The sequence below is a fragment of the Ammospiza caudacuta genome, chromosome 1 (genome assembly GCF_027887145.1).
Source record: "Ammospiza caudacuta isolate bAmmCau1 chromosome 1, bAmmCau1.pri, whole genome shotgun sequence".
NCBI lineage: Eukaryota > Metazoa > Chordata > Aves > Passeriformes > Passerellidae > Ammospiza > Ammospiza caudacuta.
Window position 1 is genome coordinate 138,330,471 of NC_080593.1, and position 19,123 is coordinate 138,349,593.

Sequence of the window (19,123 nt, forward strand, 5' to 3'; positions counted from 1 at the left end):
AGTCCTGGTTCTCAAACCACACATGGCATGGCCTTGATTTAGCTTTATCTAGGCAAAACTGTGAATGGTTATATGAGGCATCACCAAAAAATATTTATCAGTAGATTTTTCCTGCTATATTCTCTTTTCTCTCTATTAGAAAATAAAAATTATTTTAATACTGACTGTTGACTGCAATAAGGAAAAAAAAATTGCCTTTCCTACCCTTCTAGAGTTCACACTCCTGCTCTGCTTTATTGCAGAAGTTTGTCCTCATTAAATCCAGAAGATCATCTGCTCTCAGCCAGTGGAAACTATCCTGGACTGTTAACAGTGCTGGGATTTTACCCTAAAATTCAGAGTTACAAAACCAAAATACAGAGTTAGGGTTGTTCCCCTCTCCCCACTTTATGTCCTAATCCTATTTTTGAGGTAGCTTTGTCTTCATTTGTAGAAAGGAGGAAGAAAATACTTGGAGATCCTGATATGAAGGCAAGTAGAAGAATTAATAATCAGCCAGAATAACAAAGTATCTGGATGTGTTGTGGTGTACTTCTCCTGGGCACTAAGCTACAGGTGACTCTGCTTGAGTAAAAAATCAAAATCACTTCTCTATTTCATTCAAAGTTGTTCCTTGGATTTGCTGAACTAATTTCTCCTCCAAGCATGGTCACATTTTAGGTCAGCATGCCTAGACAACATGGGGCTGTGCCAGCAGTTCCTGTGTGAAGTCTCTTTGTTTTTTTGGAAACAAATCCAGCCATTCATAGAAATGAACTCCTGCATAATTAGAGCCAGCATTGCACATCATCTCTGCTTTCCATTTTTAGATGGTACGTCTGGAGGACTATAACTTTTAAAGATGCCAACAAGCCACTTAGGAGCTCGATAGCTGTTATGGGAAAATCTGTGGAGCTGAATAGGAAATGATAAGCTTCATAAGGACTATTCTAAATTGTTTGCTAAAGAGCTCAGCCAGACATTCCAAGCAAGAATAGAAACTATAGCCCCTTCTAATTTGATCTTCAGGGGATTGTACTTTCTCTACAGTCCTGCTGAAGCCCCAGTCCTACAGGCAGCTTAACAGAGAGTCCTCTGGTCTCTTCTGGGTCCAGTTATTGGACTGTTGCATAAATGGGTGCAGAGCACTGCTTTTATCCATTTTTTACCCTCTGGGGCATGTAATCAACCTTTTTTCTATCTAGATTTTTTAAAACATTCAGTAACCACAGCCACTGAAGTGTGAAAGTCTAGAAAACTGATCCTCTTCAGCATTTTTTAACCTCAAGATTTTAATAAGGAGCTATTTAAAAATAATTAAGAAAGATTTGGAAGCCTTTTATTTTTTTGACAGGTAGGTAGCAGTCGTCACCTTCAGTGCCAACAGGTGTGTTGACAGGTGAACTCTCTCACAATAAGTCTTTTATATCTCTGGATGCTGAGGCTCTCAGGTATGTCTTGTAATCTCAAAATTAGAGTGGGTAGCAGATGAACTAAAATTTGTTTCTTTGTTCAGAAAATGCAGTATAGATTTCTCTTTGTTTGAATCTTTAATCCAAACTGGTTCTTTAACAACTGATATTCCAGTTGTGGTTTGGTTTTTTAGCTTGTTGGGTGTTTTGGGGGTTTTTTTTGTTTTGTTTTTTTTTTTTTTTAAGTTAGACAATAAATCAATAAGAACATTGTCCTTGCAGTGGGAAATTACCCCAAGGATGTTCACTGCTGGACTGTCACAGCATGTGCGTTCAGTTAATGGGAGTAGATGGAGCTATTTAGGACAAGTGTTTGACACTGCTTCATGGCTATGAGAAGGCTAAAGTCCAAACAAAGTCACTCTGTGAAGGACAGAATAGACTATCCCAAATTTTAAAAATAAATATCATAGAATTACAGAATTATTTGTGTTGGGAGGCATATTTTAAGATCATCTAGTCCAGCCTCTCTGCCATGGGCAGGCAGAACACTTCCAGGGATGCGACATCCTAGGCATTTCTAGACAATCTAATATAAGTGCCTCATCACCCTCACACTGGAAAAATCCTTCCTTATGTCTGATATAAATCCAACACTTTAAATTTAAAAGTATTACTTTTGTCACTACAGGATGTGGTAAAAATTCTTCTTTCCATCTTTCATATAAGCCCCCTTTATTGTATATTGAAAAGCCACAGTAAGGACTCACTGGAGTCTTTTCCAGGCTGAACAGCCCAAACTCTCAGCCTTTCTTTGTAGGACAGATGCTCCAGCCCTCTGATTGTCTCTGTGGCCTTCTCTGGAGCTGCTCCAGCAGGTCCGTGTCCTTCTTGTGTTGGGGACCCCAGAGCTGGCCATGGTGTTCCAGGTGGGGTCTCACCAGAGTGGAATAGAGGGGGAGAACCATCTCTGTAACCTGCTGGTCACGCTTCTTTTGATGCAGCCCAGTATAGAAGTTTCCTGTTGCAACACCAAAGCAGACTATCAAGAGTTAGATACTAGTTAGTTTCAACTTACTCCTGCATTTTTCCTTGCAGAATACTGAGGAGCAAGGCTGAGTAGATGAAGCCCAAGTTCAACTACATGGTGGTTTCATTGGTGGAGGTGCTGGTTTGTTCTCCTGCCAGCAGACTGGGGTTCTTTATGTTAAAATATTCTAAAAGGAGTTTGTGATCTCCAGGAAATGGCAATGTAGAGGTACCATAATGATGCAAAGTGCTGGTGTTACTTATTGTTAGAAGAATCCTGTTAGTAGTGGCTGTCTGAGCCACATCTTAATAGCTTGGTCTGATCTTTACCTTGGAAGGGTCCAGCACCTTGGTGGTCAGTAAGTGCCAGCTGGGCACTTTTCAGACAGAGTATTCAAACATGCTTTTGTCACTTCAGAGTGCATGTCAGGGGAGATGGGGCCAGGTAAAATCTTAGCGTGTGGCTTTGTGTGTGCGTGTTCCTGGGTGTGCATCCACGCATGCATGCATCAGTATCCCTGCTTTCCCACTGACCTGGAGGGTGTTTACCATGTGTGGGGCTGCCTTTACATTCTTAACAAGATACAGGCAAGCACTGCATTTGCTTCTCCGTGGATTGTTCTTGTTCAGGCATGAGGTGAGTTTTCTTGCTGCCAGCACAGCGAGTGCAGCTGTGAAACAGGAGCTCTTAGAGGACTTCAAAGCCTGGGAGCTGGTGTTTGGTTTTAGAAGAAGCACTACACACTGCCATGAGCAGGTTGCTGGTAACATGGGTGTAACACTACCTAGAGAGGCACCTCTGCAAGGTTTGCCTCTGACATGCCACTTACAAACCTACTCTGGTACACTTGCTAAATAAGCAGTTACCTTTAATTATCAAATGATGTTGGTGAGACCACATTTACTGTGTAAGATTCTGGGTGGCCTAGCTGCTACACTGGGAGCCAGTTGGATAGCATTTTGCAATCCAAGTGTTGTGCATGCCTTGCATGCATCATATAGATTTACAGGATGTTATGTGTAAATATTTAGACAGAAATCTTTAGAGCATTTTTTTTTGTTGGAATGCACATTGACGTTAACGGCTTGTGTATCCAAATGTTTTTCTGCATAATATTGAAGTGAACTGAATCCAGCAGTGATGTCACTGGAGACTTTAAAGATATTTTCAGTTTTAAGGGCTACTGTCCATCTTAACTGTAAAATAAAGTTTCTTTAGCAGTGCATTAAAATGAAAAGTCCATTTCCCTGTTTTTCTTTGCTAATCCAACCTTCTGAACTAAAGGAAGATGCTGACATGAAATGGAGAAAATAGTTGTGCTTCACAGTTAGTTGCTGCATGCTTACAGAGTTTCATTTTCATTGCAAGGCCTAGTAGAATTATTGAGAGTTTTCAGACTGGGCTTGTGCTCATAGCCATACTCTGCTCATACTCTGCTCATACCCATGCTCTGCTCATACCCATTCTCAGCCATTACCACTGTTCTGAAGTCTCTGTTCACACCCGCTGCTGCAGTTAGTAGCATCCCTTGGAGTCCAGCAGCCTGGGCAGTGAGGTGGCAGTGGCTGCAGTGATGAGCTGGACTGATAGAAATATTCCAATGGCTGCCTTTCAGCACTTGGCAAGAAAATCCTTTTTATGTTAGTTTCAAGGTCGTCAGATATCATTATAGCCAAGTATTAAAAATTTCAAAGAAAGGAGGCAGTGTGTTTGATTTATAGAATAATTATCTAGCTTTCGCTCTAACTTGGCTTTGGCAATGGTTTTGCAAGCACTCGAAAATTAAATCCATTTTTTATGGCACTACAAGGTATTATCTCACAGCAAATGATAATTAAACACCTGTGAAATCAATTAGCCTTTTAAACAGGGAAAGAAAGTTTTCCAATTATGTTTTTGCACCTCCAAACTTTCTAATTCCAGAACCAGCACTTGCAGAGCAGGAGATGCACTGCCAGTGGCCAGAGCATTCAGAGCCCCCAAAGCTTTGTGCAGCCGTAAATCCAGAAGCAAGCACTCGCAGTGATGGCTCCTTCCAGGCAGGATGTGTGAGCCTTCCCAGCTCAGGCCTGGGCAGCTCTCTGTCTCACACACAGCCAAGCTGTCAGCCCTTCTACAAAGGCACTTACTCACTTGGTGCTTTCAATGCCAACTTTTACTTGACAGTTTATTTAAAAGCCAACATACCTTAGTGGAAACCAAGCAACAAGACGCTCCGTGTGACTGAGTGGGGTTTCTTCTCAGGCTCTCCAGCCAGGAGTTCAGAGCCATCTGTATTAAGCATTTACATATGGAAAAGTGGCCAATTGGTTAATAGCTGAAAATTAATACACTGGAAAACTGAGAAACACTTCTCCATTTACCCTTGTGTTACAGGTTTTAGTGTCTGTCTTTGTTGTAGGACTTTATACGATACAGAAACTTCTGGAGGATGCAGTGTGCTTGCAGATTCAGAGAGGAAGCCTTGGACATAGTTGGTTAAGTGCCATCACAATTTTTTGGCTCAGGAAGTAAAAAAGCAGCTCTAGTCGCATCTGACTTCTACAGCGGAATGTGCTGATAGTCCCTGCCAAAGATGAGCTCCAGCATCTTCCAAAAGATGGATTATGTGTGGCACTGTTAAAATATGTACTGCTGGGTTAAACCCATTGCATTTGATTTGAGTTAAACCTGTTGTATTTGGCTTGGGTTCTGCTCCTATATTTCCATCTGAATTTTAATAGCCATAACATGCAGCTGGATTTCAGTGAATGCTGCATCACCAGAGAGGAAGAAGTAAGGTCAGTGCTGTGGTTAGAATTCTCAAGGTCCCTCTAGCTGCTGGAGAAGCCACCAGTCATTTGTGTCTCAGGTTTCATCTATGAAACAGGAATGGTGATTGTATCCTGTCAAAAAACATGTTGTCTACATGACAGGTGACATACAGCTAGATAAAGTGTTATGATAATCACTGCATCTATACATATCTGCTGGTCTAAACAGTCTTTTTAGATTTTAGACCTCTCTTCAATCAGTGGTGATAAAGAAGTGACTCTCAAAAAATTAGTTTATACTCAAATTGATAGTGAAAATATTTTCCAGGCTAGTTTATAAGCTCTACAGTGTAGTGACATGGGGAAATGCTTAAGCTGTAGGAAGGAATGTATGGCATGGCTGATTAGTCAATGCAGAGCTTCTGCAGCCTGCCAGGCCTCTTTGGGATAATGGAGAACCAGGAATGCCAAACAGCCTTCTAATCCATGTGCTGATTAACATGGTCGGCACATCAGAAGAAAAAAAAAGAAAAAAGGGGGATGGGGGAAGGGGGAAGGGGGAAGACAGAAGCTGTGTGTTGGATCAAGGAGTTAAAATGGTAGGAGCCTTTGGCCAGGCAGTGTTTCTCCTTTGGATAATTGCCCACACAGCACTGCAGTGTTTACACCTGGGTGATCGATGGGGCCAGACATATTTCCTCAACTATGGGTGGTGGCAGGGAGGGAATAATTCAATTAAGTTGTGAATAAATTAGAATTGATTGCAAATAGAGCTATTCTTTTATGCTGCCTAAAAAGGTACTAGCTGTGAACAAGGTACACTTAATTATTATAAAAAGAAGCCTGAAAGTTAATAAAACATGCCTCTAATACTTACAGAGGGATGCCAGCTTTGGATTAAATCTTTAGCTATTTTAATTTTGAAGACCCAACTGTCATTTTTAAGGCATATGCATTTTGGATTTTAACATTTGAATGCTGCAGCTGAGACCAGGCCAAGCCGACCCTAAAATTGGCAGTAAAATGTTACCTCTGTGCGAGCGTGCAGAATGAAGAGATCAGGAATGTATGAGCAATAAGCATGTGCCCCAACTCCCCGCCAGTCTTCTAATGTGGAAACCTGGAGCTTTCTGGAAATAAATACCTTCTGAGCAAAGCAGAGGACTCCTCTAAAAGCTTTTCTACAGTAAATGCTAGGGAAGATAAACTGCCAGGAGGAAAGTGCCAGAAGTAGTGCAACACCAAAGCAGTGCTGCTTTGTAAGTAAGGAAGTGCCCAGCCAGCCCCTGCTCAGTGCTCTGCAGTGCTGGTCTTTGCTCTCATTTTCTGGAGCCTGAAAAACCTCCACAGCTGGGTAAAAAAAGAGGGTAGGCAGGTCTCCTTTACCCCTGTAGGCAGGTAAAGGAGAGCTGTCCACACACGCTGGCAACTCCAAGTTTGCAGAAACCACAGCAATGCAAGCTGGAAGACCATAACAAATGTCCCTGCCATCTTCAGATGTTACCAGCTAATGGTAATAAGTAGTTCTGGAAACAGATCTAACCCCCAGTGCTGGGGAGAAGAATAAGAGGAAACCCTGGAAGAACCTCTTCTAAACACTTGACTGTTTTCTCTATAGCTTAGGATGCTCCTCCAGTTGCAAGTGGAGGTTCTCATTCTTGATTGCCTCCCTGAGGTTTTGCTGAGATTAGTCAGTGGAGATAGTTGGGAAATAAAGCCTGTTGTTGATGCAGTACTGATGTTTGCATTAAATGCCAGATTGGTACTTAATGTACAACATCAGTAGTCTAACTGAGAGGGTGTTCCTGGAAGTCTGTACCAGCTCTGATTTCTCTCCTGGACAAGTGAAGGAGAAATTTCAAGTCCAGCAATCACTTAATTCAGATACTTACCCTTAATCATAGAGATAATTTCACTCACTTCACTGAAAGTATTTTAAGTCTGAGTTAAGGAGAGCACAGAGATGCTTTCAGGTGTAATGCTGTATGCTTTCTACTATGTGGTGCAAAATGTACATAAACATTTTGCAATTCCTGTCAGAATGCTGGCAAAAATCAAATCTGCTGCTGTGTGCATGGTTCTCTCTGGGCTGAATGGGAAGGAGTCTGAAAGTTAAAACTGCCCTGAGCCTTCTGTCCTCACTGTGGCCTGTGGGCTGGAGTTTCATTTACCAAGTGATGTTTTTGTGGCAAAGGTCTCTTCCAAATGCTGCCTGGCAGTCCAAAAAAAAAAAAAAAAAGAAAAAAAAAGAAATGGTCTCTGCTGCAAGTTTTACTCTGAAATACTGTTTGGTACATGTACATTATTTCCTCTGTAAGTGATGCTTCCAGTTACAAAGCTGTGCTTGCAACCTGACAGAAATGTTTGGGGCTGGTTACAAGTATTGCACAAAAAGTGTTCCCAAATTTGTATTTAAACATCCTGGGCCATCTTCTGTCTTCCAGCTAAAGGCAGAGTGCTCCTATTGCTTGGCATGCTACCCATGGACTCTTAGGAGTAGAAATAGCCCCTCATGTTTGCAGATTTCAAATAGATGCTTGATCCCAGAGTGGTCTCTGAGGGGTTTAAAGTGGGCATGGGTCCCTTATCACTGAGCTCAAAGATCCCAGTGAGTCACCTTAGAGCATTTTGTTGAAATTGCAGGGAAATTTGTTCAATAGAATCTCTGCTGTGATTCGTTCACTTCAGCAGCTCTTGATGGATATTACTTTACTCTGGATCTGTTCCTTCTGTTTTTGTGGATCCTCCCTGAAGCAAGTAGTTATTTTGTGCCCATACAAAGTTTGGATGGGGTTTTCTGTGTACATATGATGTAGATAAATTGCTTGATGACCAGGAACTGTGCTATTACAGACCTCTGCAATAAATCACACGTTAAGTTTTAAAAGGCTCAAAAATAGGAGCAAGATGCTAACTGGTAGAAAATTGAGGTTTTTTGAGGTGGAAAATGGTTAACAAAATCCTCTTTTTTTTTTTTTTTTTTTTTTTCCCTTTCTAAATCTATCCTAATACCAGCCAGTTAGATATGAAAGAAAAGGTGCCCAGTATAGGATGCCACTGGGATATGAAAGACTCACTTGCAGTGACCCTGCTCTCTGCTTTCCTTTCTGTTCTGGTTTTGCCATCAATGTTTTGTGGATAATGTTGCATTCCACGGTATTAACAGGATTTTACTTTTTTATCTAGCCAATGATGGGGAACTTCTGCCTGGTGTATTCTAGCCCTACAGGGTATTCTATTTTTGGTATTTATTAATTTTGTTGTCCTACAATACACAGTAAAAGCAATGAGCCTCAGACCTCTCAATATGTAAAAAAGGAGTGCTTAAAAATGGCAACTTTTTTAAAAATTTGGGGGTTTTGTATTCCAGTTCTAGTATTTTCTCCTGTATGCTGTATCAGTGCTGACTGGTCAAGCTGGGACATGGCTGCCAATCTCAATCCCACACAGAGAAAAATAAATAGCTGCCATTCAGATAGAATATGTATATATGTATTTTATCCAAAGTTGAGATAGGATCCAAAAGAAAAAAGGGACTTTGAAGTCTGTTTTGTAGTTTTAATTAATGCAATGAGGGGTTTTATTTTACTCTCAGTGGAGATAATCTTAATCCATTCACAGTGACCTTTTCTTGTGCAAATTAGCTATACACGCTTGTTTAAGCAAATGGGCCTTTGCAAGATGTCTCTTCCTAAAGACAGAGCTTATAATTGAAAATTGGCTTACTCCCATCTGTCTGGCCTGTGTGAGAATACAAACATAGATCCTAACTTCTTTGTATGTAAAATACAATCATGTGTATATGTATATGTGTGCACATAGACACACATACAAAAATTTGCTCTGCCTGCAGGACATGGTAAAATTAGACTACTGGTGTCAAAAAAATTCATTGCTACAAGTTGCTGTCAAAATAGCACCCATGTGCAGAGTCCAGGACACTCTGGAGAAGGGAGGGTGTTCTATCTGGATCCTTTTGACTCAGTCGAGGTCAGTGCCATTGACAGTGCCATGGGCTTGTCAGAAGTACAATTTGCTAATAACAGGCGGGAAGCTGTTGGGATTTGATGTGTGGTTTTGGTGAATGATTTCGTGGTGGTTGATGTAATTGGGAAAAAAACCCCAGAAGTGTCTATCAGCACTTTAGTTCAGAGAAGCATGGATCATTGCAGCTATGTGATTAATTGCCAAAATCTGCTCATATATTCCTCTCTCCACACTTAACAATAACCACCAAGTGAGTCATTGTATCCCCCCATCCCTTTTTTAGTGCCTGCTTGATAAGGAAATATTTCTTTGGCATAGCTTGAATATTTTTTTGCTTTGTACAAACCTCTTGTGAACACAGCTATGCATGGCTTTGACTAAATCTGAATAGAAATCAGGGTCACAGAAGTACTGCAACAATGCTTTGGGTATCAAAATATTTAATGTGAGTTTGTTCTTGGAAGTTGTGCACTGTTTATATAGAACTGGCTCATTATTGCAAAGGCAAAATTACTTCCTTCCTTATCAATCTCATTACCACTCTCCCCAGCATTCTCCCACGGTGCTTGTTCCTGAGGATGAGCAAAAAGGAGCCAGGGAGGAGGCTGACATGCATGGAGGGAGTCAGTTAACCTGGTGCTGAACGGTCTGGGTTGGGGATGATTTTATCCAGATGTGTCTCAACAGCTGTTTGCATTTTCACGCCCAGTTACTCTAGGACTCACTGCTAATTGAATTTTCTCTTTTCTGCCCTGTTCTTGTTAGGTATGATTACCGTGAAATGCTGCACAATGCCACTTTCTGTCTGGTTCCCCGTGGCCGCAGGCTTGGCTCTTTCAGGTTTTTGGAAGCCTTGCAGGTAAGAGCTGCAGTTTAAAGCAGTGACTACGCTGGCTGTGATTCAGTGTGCAATAGCAGGGAGGGGGGGAGGAGGGAAATGTGTTTCATTTCCCTAGTGGACAGTAATCCACTTTGCAAAAGCCTCTATTCATACTTCTGGAGCAATTGGCAGCTTCTTCCCAGGAGGGGCTGAGGCACTGAACTCATATGAAGGTTGGATTGCTCTATCTCCAGGAAAAGGGTTTCCCTGGATGTGGTGAGGCTGAGAGATTGGTTAAGAACAGTATTTTGTCAAGCTATGAGGCTTCCCCTGGGAGACACTGGCCTTTATATGTAAGCCCTGGGGCAGTGAAAATAGCTTTTTGTTTGCACTTAGCCAAAACAGACCTGCTTATGCATTGCCAGTTTTGAGGTGGTGCTTGCTGAACATACAGAACATGGCCTGGAGGCATTAAAGCTCCAGATGGAAGCTTTACATAAAAGTAGACATAAGCTGATCTCAGGGAGTTCGTGTGCTGTCTGGGACAGCACCTGAATATCCTTCACCTTTTAAAAAATTGGTTAGTGGGTCCCTTTTTACTGTGGGCCAGTAACAGAAGGCAATACAAAATGGCTCTGGAGTCCCTGTGGCCAGGCAGCACAGTGGTCAAGCCTGACACCTGCCTGTCTGGCAGGGTTTTTTTTTGGCAAACATCAGCCTAATCCTGGATCTTCAGTCAGGCATAGAGAGCATTTTGTGAGGAGCTGCAGCTTCCCTGTGGACCTGGCATCTGGATTTCCATGGGGGCTGGAGTGGAGAGAAGGAGGTGCTTGGTTTCAGTGAAATGGCAAATGAACACACCTTGCAGGGTCCTGCCCCCAGGAGTTGTTTTGCCATTTGGAAAGTGTCACAGCATTGACAGTAAAGCTGTCAGTGAATGACATCCCATCCCTTTTCGTCATCAACCGTGCAATGTCCCAGCCACTGTTAGAGAGTGTTGTTCACTGCAGTGCTGAGCAGGACTCAGGTACTTAAGTGTAGGTGTATTATGTAATTTTAGAAGCCCAGGGTACCCAGAAACCCTTCTGGCTTTCTGCTGCTTCTCCAGAAGGACTCCAGTAGATCCTGTCTTATGTCTGCCCACCTTTGATGAGTTTTTTGGATACCTTACATGCCTTGGACACATAGGTGTAATCACTGAACCCCACACCTGCAATCAAATTTGAGATCCAAGTTATGGACTGTCACTTGCCTCTTCCTCCTACTAAAGAGAAGATTAATAGCCTGAAAAGTGCTGTTTTCTCTCCAGCCTCTTCAGAGGAAGAAGTGGGACTGGCTTGTATGAGATGACAAGTCACTTCAGATCCTCCTGAAGAGCACTCCTCAGCTCTTCTCTTGGCTCAAAGTCATGCAGCTTCTGTTAAATACATCATCTCAGGAGGGGAAAGCAAGGGTTGCACCTCACTGCACAGCACTTGTGGGCTCCTGGTCAGTGATAAAATGTAGGCAACTGTGGATTTTGATATCAGGCCAGCAGCAGTATTCACCAATAATGATGTATTCCCAGTTTCTGTCTGGATCCAGGTGATGTTGAAAGTCTTAATCCACATTAGTGCAACGTTTTAAATGTGAAAACACATTACTAAGTGTTTTTAGTTGCCTTTTTTATGCATTGATGTAATTCCTTACAGAAGATCACAGTTGTTTACACATAATAATCACTGCTGTAATGTAGACTTGACCAGTCTGAGATGCTCTGCATATGCATCTTACCAAGGAAGGTACAGCAGTCTGAAAGATTCCCTTTTATACCATCTTTTGGAAGGCCTGAACCCTAGTCTGGACCAAACTCAGAACACTTAAGCTTGGTTTGATCCAAAAGAAACTGAACCAGAGCACAGGTTTGATAAAAATCCTCTGGTACTAGGTTATTTCATCTCATCAGAAGGTGTTTGGTTTGGATCCTTGTTGAGATTGAGCTGACCAGAACATAGTGGTGATCATTTGTTTATGGAAATACTGACCTATTTGCTAAGTATTCACAAACTGCCTGTGCAGAAGAACTGGTAAAACTCACAAAAGTTTAATTAGTTTACACAGATCATACTGGTAAGAAACGGATACTAAATGTGTATGGGGTTTTTTTGTTTGTTTTGGGACATACAACAATTCTTTTTTTTGTAGACAGGTGATGACAGACGAGTTGTATTTGTGCAGTTGCCTCTATTTGGAAAGTTGATACCAAACAGGATAGAGAATTTACTCCTTCATGGGAAAGGTGATGAGGAGTTAAATACGATCTGTATTTTCTGTAGGGTTGTCACTAACGTACTATAAAACTGGGGAAGTTGCTCCTTGCTAAGTGGTTCACAAAGCAGCAAGGAAGGCCATCATTTTGTATTAAATTCTCCAGTGTCCCATCCGCTGCACTGAACAGTTCTGCCCTTGTCTGGCAGCGTAAGCACCAGATTGCAAATGCCACTGTCCATGCAAACCCCACCTTTCAGTGCATATGAATGAGCCCAAAATGGAAAACTGTAAACACTTGGGCTGCCCTGCTGTGGCTTCTGGTGTTCTTTGCCATGTTGCCTCACCTGAGCTGGTGCAGAGAGGGGGTCAGGGTGCTGGTGGAGAGCTGGGACTGCTGCTGACGGCAGCTCTGTGCCCGCAGGCCGCCTGTGTCCCGGTCATGCTCAGCAATGGATGGGAGCTGCCGTTCTCAGAAGTGATTGATTGGAACCAAGCTGCCATCATCGGCGATGAGAGATTGTTATTACAGGTAAGGAACAGACCACGGCCTTCACTTGATTATTGCTGCCACCATCTCAGTGGACAGGGAAGATGAATCCAAAAGGTCAGCGTTGTAAAAGATTCTTTTATCATGAAGGGACTGTCTGTGTCAGGCTGGCTGTGAGCTCATTTAATATGACATTATTTGACCTGAAGGTCATTGCAGCCACCAGGCCAAATTCTTAAGTGCAGGAGACTTTTATTTTTGCGAAGAGCGTGAAACCTCTTCTGGTGTGGAGCACTTGGATGCCAATCTGAGGTAGACCTGTCCAGGTACTGGGATGAAATGGGAAAACATTTGAGGGTGGATTCTGCCCCAGTCCTTAAAAAATAGTTTATCCTCAGGGGTATCCTCAGGAAAGCAGGTATTTTCTCAGGCAGGAGTTATCATCTAACAATTTGATGAGAAGCACAATCTCTCCCCTTTCTGATATGTGGACCATGTAGCATTGCTTTTTGAAGCAGTGTTCCTGTCACTTATAGTTAATCTTGAGGTCATAGAACAAAAATGGGCTGAGAAGTTACAAATTCCCTGTTACTTCCAGCATCTGCTTTGGTTTTAAATGCACTTTGGTTGTTTTGTTTTTTTCAGCTATCTTAGTGGGTATTACAGTCCAAATATATTCTGTAAATTCTGCAGAAATGTTCACGTTAGGAGGAGTTCTTGGAAAATTGTTTTTTCTAAAGTGCCATTGTCCAGCATAAGGCTGAGATCCACAAGATCTGGAATAAGCACAAAGTAGCCACTAAGAGCAACATTTTTTTTTTTTTTTTGATCCTTGAGTTTAGTGTCCTCCACAGGGAGAAGCCCTCAAAGGTACCGGTGTGGTGGCACCCCAAAACAAAGTATCTTTGCCGTGTCATCACATGGCTCTTTACTTGTCTAAGGAAGTAAATATTTGTGAAGAGCTGGCCTAGCAAGACTTGCATGGAGTGCCTATTCTACTTAATGTCATACAAGCTGCAAATATAAAAGGGCCATTTGATTTTTGCTTCTGTGGACAGCACATTTTTTCTGAGCAAAATTATGTCTCTCTTTAAATAACAATAATTTGCTGATCTTCATGTTTTCCGGTAACGTGCCGTTCGTTCACTTCACGCAGCTGCTTCCATATTGAACAGCTACTGCTCTGTTATTAACAGTGTTTTTAAAGAACTGGCAGAGGGCCTGAATGTCTGCTCTGGGAAATGTTTTTGTTATGTTACAGTCTTTCATTTCCTGTTTGAGAGCAACTTGGATGTTTTTATTTGCATATTCTCCTCATCATAGTGCTGGGAGCTTTTCTGCATTTATTTGTGCAGGGTGGTTTTTCCCTCCCCCCTACTCATTGCTGAAATGACCTTTTATTAAAGTTCTAATAATTCCAATGTAATCATGCTGGATTTGTATTAATATATCATTTTCCCCACCTGTCTTTCTGGACAAGTAGATTAATAGGCAAATGCATTTAAAATGGGAGCTCTGATTTTTCTTTCCAGCTGTTGTAACAGAGCCTCCATCAAGGCTCTTTTTAACCTTGACACTGTGTTTGCTGGCACTCAGGAGTATGGTATGGTGTGTAAAATGATAACTTTGTGCAGTAACCTTCATAGTCAGAGCAGCATTCCCTTTCATAAGATGTAGTGGGGGTTGAGTATTGATTTTATGGGTGAATTACACGTGTGCATACGCACTACACAAGGTTGCACATACTGCATTAAATGTTTATTGAGAAAATACTGTATTGCCACTAAGAAGTGACTTTAATCCTGTCTTTGCTACTAATAATGTTTCTGGGTGTGACTAATACACATCTGTGCAGCCAGTACAGGTAATGTTTATTATCCTTCTGCTTATTGTAGCACATCATGAATAGTGATGTGATCTCTTAGACATGTGCCAATACATGTTTTCAGGTTCTGTCTTTACTTTTGCAGGGAGTATTTTACCTTAAGACTTATCTTTTACTTAAAGGGCCTGTAGGGGAGGGAAATACAGCAGCATCTCGGGCAATCTGACCCCATTTTCTTCTGCTCCACCTTGCTGCAGTGCTAACTCATAAGCCCAAAGTCTGTATTATATTAGCAGTGTCTCTAAGATGATGGTCTAAGAGTTGAAGGGCTGAGAGAGCAAACACTGGCCCATCTGACACTGCACCCAGTGGAGCCATGGGCAAAGTGTCCAGACCTGGTTGCAAACTCTGCAAGTAAAGAATTTGGTGGCTCTTGTAAAAATTTTTTACATGTAAATTTTCAAAGTTGCAAATTTTCTTCAGGAAAGAGGTTTCATGGGAAATAGTTTGATTTGGGAACACGTGAAAGCAAATAATGATCGCCAGCTCTTCTCAGAATATTTTAGGAATAAGCAGAGTGTGTTTTGATCAGGAAAGGGTTGAATGTGGTGGGATGCAGGCAAACTTCAGAATAAGCTGGAATGCACAAGGACACAATCACTCACTTTTGTGATTTCTAACTGAAATCTCAGAATTGTTTAAGCTGGGAAAGACCTCTAAGCTCATCGAGACCAACCACTAAATTATGCCAACTTGTCAGATACTGATTTCTCATAAATCTTTTACCTGAGTCATTAGTTTTAAAAGCAAATACCTGGGCTGTGTGTGTGTGAACACAACTGTTCATTTCTAGAGAAAGATGATCACAAAGCAGCAGCATATTCTAAATGCCTTTCTAGTGCTGTGGCTAGCTCTCATCACTGGAACAAATTTCAGTAAATCCCCTTGATAATGTCACTTTGCATTGTCCAAGTTGTACTGGAGGCCTTGGTCAATGTCCTAAGTTAAAAAATGGCATATACACACTTTAGTTTTGAGAAGGACATGGGGATAGTGAGAGAGGTAGACATGAAGCCCTTCCCTTCTGATCTAGTGAGCAGTTACATTTTTTAATGGAAAAGTGCTGTAGCAGGACAATTTAGGGTTTATTTGTAAGGCAACTTGTACAACAATTCATGTGTAGATTGTGGAAAGAGGGCAAAAATGAGCACTGTTTTCCCTTGTGAATAACAGATGTTGTGGAAGATGTTATTCTTTCCACCTAAGGTAATTACTAAAATGCAATTTGATCCGTGGGCTCCCAAAAAGTGGAGTCTTACTTAAAGTGTTGCTGTGTTTTCCTTAGGACACTTAGTGTTGCCATGCTGTGGTAAATGCAGTTCCAGATCCCATTAATATACTTGGAATGTGGGGATTATTGTTGAACTCTCAGCCCCTGCAGGTACTAGGTTGTTAAAATACTAGTCCATGAAGAGTTTTGTGGGATGAAAATCACAAGGACTGCATGGAGGGGCTCCTTACTATGCCACACCACTCATTACCATAAACAATCAAAAATGAAAAGCAGATTAAAAAATTAATATATTCAATATCAGAGGTTATAAAGGGTTGTGTCTCATTTGTTTTACATCAAGGTTTTAACTGCTGACACACATCTCCACTGGACTGGAGTGCTGAAGCTGTACAACCTGCTAATGGAGGAGAGGGCTTGTCAGCAGCATATTAATTTGATGAGATTGTGTTGTTTCTAAAGCTTCTGACTATATTACATCCTGTATTACAGATTCCTTCTACAATCAGGTCTATCCATCAGGATAAAATCCTAGCACTTAGACAGCAGACACAGTTCTTGTGGGAGGCTTATTTTTCTTCAGTTGAGAAGATTGTATTGACTACACTAGAGGTAAGTAAAAATTGCCTGAGACCTTGCCAAGCAGTGAGATTTCCATACCTGTCCAACTACTCCTGTCCTCAGCTGGCTTCAGACCTTGGTTTTCATGACATGCAATTGGTCACTGGGAAAAAAGCTCAGCATCTTGATGAGTTTTCCCCCCTAAGGAAATACTTCCTTCATTATTGGAATCCACATTAGAAAACTGACACGGTGAAAAATGGGAGCTACCCAACACATGGAAAAGTTGTCATGTGTGATCTTGACTTTGCAAGGCTTTATGGCTTATGAATCACTATCCTTGTCATTGGTGGTAAATGTATTTCTTAAGAAACCTTTCTGGAATTCTTTTTGGAAATATGCTACTGTAGAGCTCTTCCTTGACCATTCCTTAACATTTTGAGGCCTCGTGATGGGGGCATTGATCTGGCTCGAGAAAAAGGGGGGGTTGTAAATTCTGTATGTTATCTTCACACACAGGAGAAGGGAAAGGCCTGATCATTCTTGTAAATTATTAATAGACAATCATAATTAGACTGCTATTAAAAGAGGAGACAGATGATCTCAAATGTGGAGAGAATCCTTTTTGAATTGAAAGACAGGGGAAAGATGAAAGGCTCTTCAGAAGTAGGGCCCAAGCTGCAGTTTCAAAAGCAGGTTTCTTTTCTAACTGTTTTGCAATTTTTCACATAATTTTTTGACACATTTGTACCACTGAAAGGGGCTCACTTTGTAGGTGCTAATGCAGTCGTCTTATGCTAATGCTTCTGCAATTGCAGCTGTCTTTGTGCACAGTTGAAATGCACAGTTGATAAGGCTCCACATTTCCTGCTGTACCTGCTTCTCCCTGAAAACTACAAATGAGTGCCCATGGCTGATCAATCTCCAGCTGCTGCAAGGCAGTCCCTTAGGTTTTTCCATGCCAGTGAAGAAAATCAGGCAGGGAACATTTGCAGAGCCCCTGGCATAGCTATCCTCACAATGCTCCCATTGCCCTCAGAAGAGCATGTCTTCATCTGTGCTACCTGTTGGGAGCTGCTCTTCATCCTCAAACTCCTCATGAGCACTGATGAGGTAGTGATAATTACCACAGCCCACACCAGGATCAGACAAAGGTGGAAGACCATGTGCCATTGCTCACAGTTTAATTAAGCCTCCCAGAAGTGCTGCCAGGGTCCATCAGGTGCCTCAGGAATCCTCTGCCTTCCCTGCATGTGCCCTGTTGTTGGTAGGGGTTGCTAAAAGACAGGGGCACACGGCTGTCCCCACTGCCCCTCTCCTGCCTGTGCTGGCCCTGAACTCCAGGGCACATAAAACCCACAGCTCCCACAGCCTTGGTGTCCATCACATCAAGTTCCAGTGCGCACACATGTGTCTTTGGTGCTGCTTTGGGACACATTGGCCCATGTGGCTTCAGGAGCCCAAGGGACAGCAAAACCTCTAAAGCTAAAGCTTATGGGTAACCAGCAAGCTGGAGTTTCTGCTCAGAGCAGAAAAATCAAAGTCAAGACAAAAGTCTTCCCAGAAGATTTAGTTTAATGAAACCAATTAATGTATGCCTGGTGTTGATGTTCTGGGTTTTTTCATCTGTTTGGGAGACTGATTTTGGTTTGAGATTTTGTTGTTGTTGTTGTTTTTTTAATTCAGGACTCAAGTTTTTGAGACAGCTAAGAGGGATTATTTTCTTTTCACTCACTTCACATTTCAACTTGCCTAAGTAAAGTTCCATGTTAACTTTCCTTAGGAAAGGATTAATACAGCTGAGAGTGACTTTTGTTGTCTGAAACCTGCAAGCAAGCAGTATATCCTCTTTGTAAAATCTAATGCCTGGAAGTAAATTCCTAGCAGGATTTTTTTTTTTTGTATGTGGATGTGATCCATCTTCTGTTGTAATACTGTTGTGTCAGAGTGCTCTGATGATTCCAGATATCATCAGAATAATCACTTGCCCACTAACTGCAGTGCCAGTGTATGTCCCTGTCTGAGGATATCAGCACAGAAAAAGTCTTCACCAAATCACATGTCTGCAAGGACATCACAGCCCTTTATTCTGCACACCTCTGGAAACTTTAAATCACATTTTAAGTTCCTTGATCATCTCACAGCATTTGGTGGCTGTTGTGGTTCAACCCCAGGCAGCAGCCAAGCCCCAGGCAGCTGCTCACTCACTCTCCCACCAGTGTGGTCAGGGAGGGAGCTGGAAGAGTAAAAGACAAAAAACTCATGGGTTGGGATAAATACAGTTTAATAGGGAAAGCAAAAGCTACATAAAAAAATGAAGCAAAACAAGGAATTAAGTCACTGCTTCCCACTGGCAGGCAGGTGTTCAGCCATCTCCAGGAGAGCAGGGCACCATCACGTGTAATGGTGACTTGAGGAAACAAACACAATCACTCCAAATGTCTTCCTCTTCCTCCTTCTTCCCCTCACTTTATATCCTGAGCATGATGTCATTTGGTCTGGAATTTCCCTTAGGCCAGTTTGGGTCACCCGTGCTGGCTGTGTCTCCTCCCAGCCTCCCAGGCACCCCCAATTTCCTTGACACTGTGGCTGTATGAAAAGCAGAAAAGGCCTTGGCTCTGTGCAAGCCCTGCTCAGCAATAACAAAAACATCTCTACAAGTGTCAACCCTGTGTTTAGCACAAATCCAAACCACAGCCCCGTAGCAGCCACTGTGAAGAAAATGAGC

General features: G+C 42.0%; 1 protein-coding gene across 1 annotated transcript in view; it reads left to right on the plus strand.

Annotated features, from left to right (window-relative positions):
• Positions 1-19,123, plus strand: part of EXT1 (exostosin glycosyltransferase 1) — a 177,472-nt gene that overhangs the window by 141,468 nt on the left and 16,881 nt on the right. The window contains exons 2-4 of the mRNA XM_058803197.1: positions 9,927-10,020; positions 12,653-12,760; positions 16,327-16,446. Coding sequence (XP_058659180.1) covers positions 9,927-10,020; positions 12,653-12,760; positions 16,327-16,446 — 322 coding nt within the window. The remainder of the gene's footprint in view (positions 1-9,926; positions 10,021-12,652; positions 12,761-16,326; positions 16,447-19,123) is intronic.